The sequence below is a fragment of the Austrofundulus limnaeus genome, unplaced genomic scaffold (genome assembly GCF_001266775.1).
Source record: "Austrofundulus limnaeus strain Quisiro unplaced genomic scaffold, Austrofundulus_limnaeus-1.0 Scaffold1492, whole genome shotgun sequence".
In the NCBI taxonomy this organism is placed as follows: domain Eukaryota; kingdom Metazoa; phylum Chordata; class Actinopteri; order Cyprinodontiformes; family Rivulidae; genus Austrofundulus; species Austrofundulus limnaeus.
The window spans coordinates 17,957-21,780 of NW_013953894.1; the positions used below are offsets into that span (position 1 = coordinate 17,957).

The 3,824-nt window shown below is 46.3% G+C and overlaps 2 protein-coding genes across 3 annotated transcripts in view; both read right to left on the bottom strand.

The window, feature by feature from the left end:
- Positions 1-243: 243 nt before the first annotated feature.
- On the bottom strand, positions 244-1,433 carry LOC106535565 (nuclear transcription factor, X-box binding-like 1; the record flags this gene model as incomplete). Of its 2 annotated transcripts, none has more annotated exon segments than XM_014032605.1 (4): positions 244-353; positions 422-586; positions 670-837; positions 1,275-1,433. In XM_014032605.1, coding segments are annotated over 3 exon segments (426 nt in total), but the record flags the coding sequence as incomplete, so codon positions are not given.
- Positions 1,434-2,044: 611 nt separating this feature from the next.
- LOC106535568 (cGMP-gated cation channel alpha-1) overlaps positions 2,045-3,824 on the bottom strand; it is a gene marked incomplete at its 5' end in the record, with an annotated part of 5,681 nt that continues 3,901 nt past the window's right edge. The window contains 2 exon segments of the mRNA XM_014032608.1: positions 2,045-2,671; positions 2,749-2,924. Of these exon segments, the coding sequence (XP_013888062.1) occupies positions 2,438-2,671; positions 2,749-2,924 (410 nt within the window).

Below are 3,824 nucleotides of genomic sequence, written 5' to 3' on the forward strand. Positions count from 1 at the left end.
CTCAGTGTGTGGCTCAGTGTGTGTCTCAGTGTGTCTCAGTGTGTATCAGTGTGTGTCAGTGTGTCTCAGTGTGTCTCAGTGTGTCTCAGTGTGTCTCAGTGTGTGTCAGTGTGTCTCAGTGTGTCTCAGTGTGTCTCAGTGTGTCTCAGTGTGTGTCAGTGTGTCTCAGTGTGTGTCAGTGTGTCTCAGTGTGTGTCAGTGTGTCTCAGTGTGTGTCTCAGTGTGTGTCAGTGTGTGTCTCACCTGCTGGGTCCTCTTCACAGAGCCGATGCAGATCAGACAGGTCAGGGCTCCAGACTGGAACAGGTCACTCAGGTACTGACCTGTTCTGAGCAGACCTGACGAGTCTCCACCTGAACACAGGTTCACCTCCGTAAGAAGAGAACAGAAGACCTGATCAGAACCTCAGGTGAGCCCTCACCTGTCTGGACCGTGTAGGAGGTGAAGGTGGACTCCAGGATCCTGCCTGTCTGCTGGTCTCCATCTTCATGGTCCTCGTCAGAGGAAGAGGAGCTGAGCTGGCTCTCCACCAGTCTCCTGGCAGCAGCCTGGTTGGACTTCTGGATCTCCTGGAACCTGGACTCTCCTGTCAATCACAGAGGGGGGGTCAGAACCGGGTCAGGACCTGGTTCTGGTGAGACTGTGACAACAATCAGAGCTGTTCCTCACCCTGCAGAGGAGGAGTCGGGTTGGTCTTCAGCCTCAGACCTGGTCCTGCAGCAGGCCCCGGCCTCTCCTTCTGCTGAGGCCGTGACCTTTGACCCTGAGCGTCCTGACCCCGGCCACGCCCCCTGCCCKGCTGTCTCCAGGCGGGATCCATGGAAACCCACACTCTACCTGGCAGGTAAAACAGGAAGTTTAAATAAACCTGAGCRGCAGCAGGTAACGGGCTGAGAACAGACACTGCGCATGCGCCACGTTTAAACTCCCACTGCAGCAAACCGACCTGAGCTCAGGTGTTTCTACAGGTGAACCTACAGCTGCAGGTCATAATAAAACCACAGAAACATAAAGTGACTCAGTGGTGAAGAAACTAACTCCTGGAGCTGCTGATGTTAGCTAGTTTAGCCTCACAGTTCAAACGGAGCTAACCGCCGGCTAACCGAGCAGAGCTAGCTGCACAAACTCACAGAGAAACACACAAACAACACGTCACATCCGGTAAACATCGATTATAAACAATAATAAACTCCACAAATTAAACTCTGACTCTTTAGCTGCGAATAAAGTACAAAAAACAAGTGATTTAAGCCGCAGTTTGAAGTTAAACTAACCTGAGCGGAGCAGACACACGGCTCAGTGGCTGTCATGCGCACAGGCCGCGGTGCATGCTGGGACATGTAGTTCTTTAAGCCCCGCTTTAACCACGCCAGGAGCAATAAAACTACAACCCCCAGAGATCCACCGAGCTGATTCAGTGAGTGACGTGTCAGTGGGCTCTGCMAGAAGAAAATCTGCTGTTTATACTTTAAAATGTGCTTTTTACAACAGAAACAAACACAACTACTTTTATTTGTTAATATTACTCATCATACAGTATTATTACTTTATCTTTTACTGTTTTATTGAGGATTTTAATTGACTTTATAAGTATTTTTGATGAGCACTCCTACTGTGTTAGTTATTTACTCTTAAATAAACAGCAAACACATAAACAATAGATATTTTATTACTGTTTTTGATTTTGTTTAAATGCTTTTTAATGTTTATTTCATACATTTTTAGWTTAATGAGAAGAATCTGACAATTATACCAAATATCAGCTCATTTTAATAGATTTAGAACCTTAGATCTGCAGAAAACAGTTCTTGAGGAATCACAGTCACAAAGTTGCTCACATCAACACATCATAAAATAGTTTATGTTTATTAACTGTCCTCTTCAACACAGACTTCATATAATAAAGTGTTTATGAAAAATAACTGCAAAACGTTCAAAAGTGATGAAAAAAGAAGATTTAAAGATTTCATAAATGAATCTTTTTTTCTGGTAAATGTTTCTGTTCAGTGTTTGTTCTGCAGAAACAGAAAATAAAACAAGCAGCTTGTGTTTTTCTTATAAAATGTCTTTATTTCAGCTCAGTTCTTCTATCATTTAGATGCAGATTTTTGGCTCAGCTTATTTAAAAAACATCCGTTAAATTCCAGAAGAACAGGTTATTACAGGACGTGAAGTGAGTTCATGTTTCTGTCAGGGAAATAACAACTAAAGAGAACAAGTTAAAACGTTTATCCATCAAACCTCAGAATCAAATATTCTTCTAGTTACTAAAACTAATGTGAAAGTTTTACAGCTCACAGAAGAAAAACAACTAAGAGTAGATTAAAACCCTTTCCTTCAGTTTACCGACGGTCCCTAAACGCCTCATCAGCTGGATTTTATTTATCTGCAGATTTTTTTTATTATTATTATTATATAAATTTGAGTTCTCCTCTTCTTACTTCTTCTCCTCTCCTTTGGTGGTTTGAGTCTCAGGAGTGGAAGGGGGCGGGGCCTGTGGGGGCGGGGCCATCTTCCTCTCCAGCCGTGTGACTCTGTGTTTGAGTTTGCTGTGAGTGGCTTCATGTTCTGCCAGCAGCCGGGCGTACTGGGTCTGCAGGGAGTCCAGATTACCCGTCATCCGGTCCACCTTCTCCTCCATCTCCTTGGGGTCCGGGCCCTGTGCTGCCACCTGGTGGAGGAAAGGTTTTTATCTCAGCAGGTCGGTGGTTATGGAGTCCTGCTGGGTAAAGGATGGTGTGGGTGTACCTCCAGGTCCAGCAGCCCGTCCTTCATCAGGATCTGCCTCCCCTTCTCCTCCAGCAGAGCTTTAGCGTCAGGGTACTCCGTCAGCGCCTCCATCAGGTCGTCTTTGGACAGACAGAACAGGTCCGAGTACCCGATGCTCCTGATGTTYGCTGTCCTCCTGTTTCCTGCCTTACTGCCTGTTGGAGGAGAGGTCACACTGTTCATGACCCTCAGAATGTCTGAGGTTTCATCACATTCAGACTGGTTTATTGACCGTCTTTGAGGACATAACTGGAGTAACCCCTGGCTTCAGACCAAGGAACGGGGCAGGGTCAGATAATAGGTGGGGTTGGACATCTGACTCCGCCCTCAACTCTAAAATTAACCAACCCCAGAGGCTAAATTATAAAATTAACCACTCCCAATGTTTCAAGTCTCATATTGACGTTCCGACAAGCCATGACCACGCCCATTGTACGTCTGACCCCGCCTACTGTCCGACCCTGCCCCGATCYGTGGACTGCAGCCAGGGGTACTTGCATTACTGTCCTCAGAACAGCAGTAAAGTTCTGCTTCTGTCTTCATGACTCTAATAAAAACTGAACCTTTTATATTTTAGATCACGAGGAAACTCAGAAAATGTTTTTAAATTTTTAGACTGAAACCTAAAGCTCATTAAGAACAGGAAGTCTGGGACCAGTTAACCTGTCCAACAAACCCTAGGCCTCGGCTGTGTCCAAATTCAGGGGCTGGGTGGGTCCTTCGAAGGACCCGGTTTAGCTGGGCCAGGTCCAGCAGGTGGGCCAGGGCCAGCAAAAAAAAAATCTCTGGTCGTCGGCATCATGGGATRTGGTGGGCCGAGAAGGATCCATCGGACTCGTCCGTCAAATCAAAGCAAAAGAAGGACACATTTATCCGACACATTAGAGGAGTCTTTGATTTTGGACATCCTCAGGCACGACGCTGTGACGTAAGCGGACGACRAATTCRTCCGTCRGAGRACCTAGCCCCTGAGTTTGGACGCAGTCCCTGAGTTTGGACACAGTCCCTGAGTTTGGACACAGTCCCTGAGTTTGGACACAGTCCCTGAGTTTGGA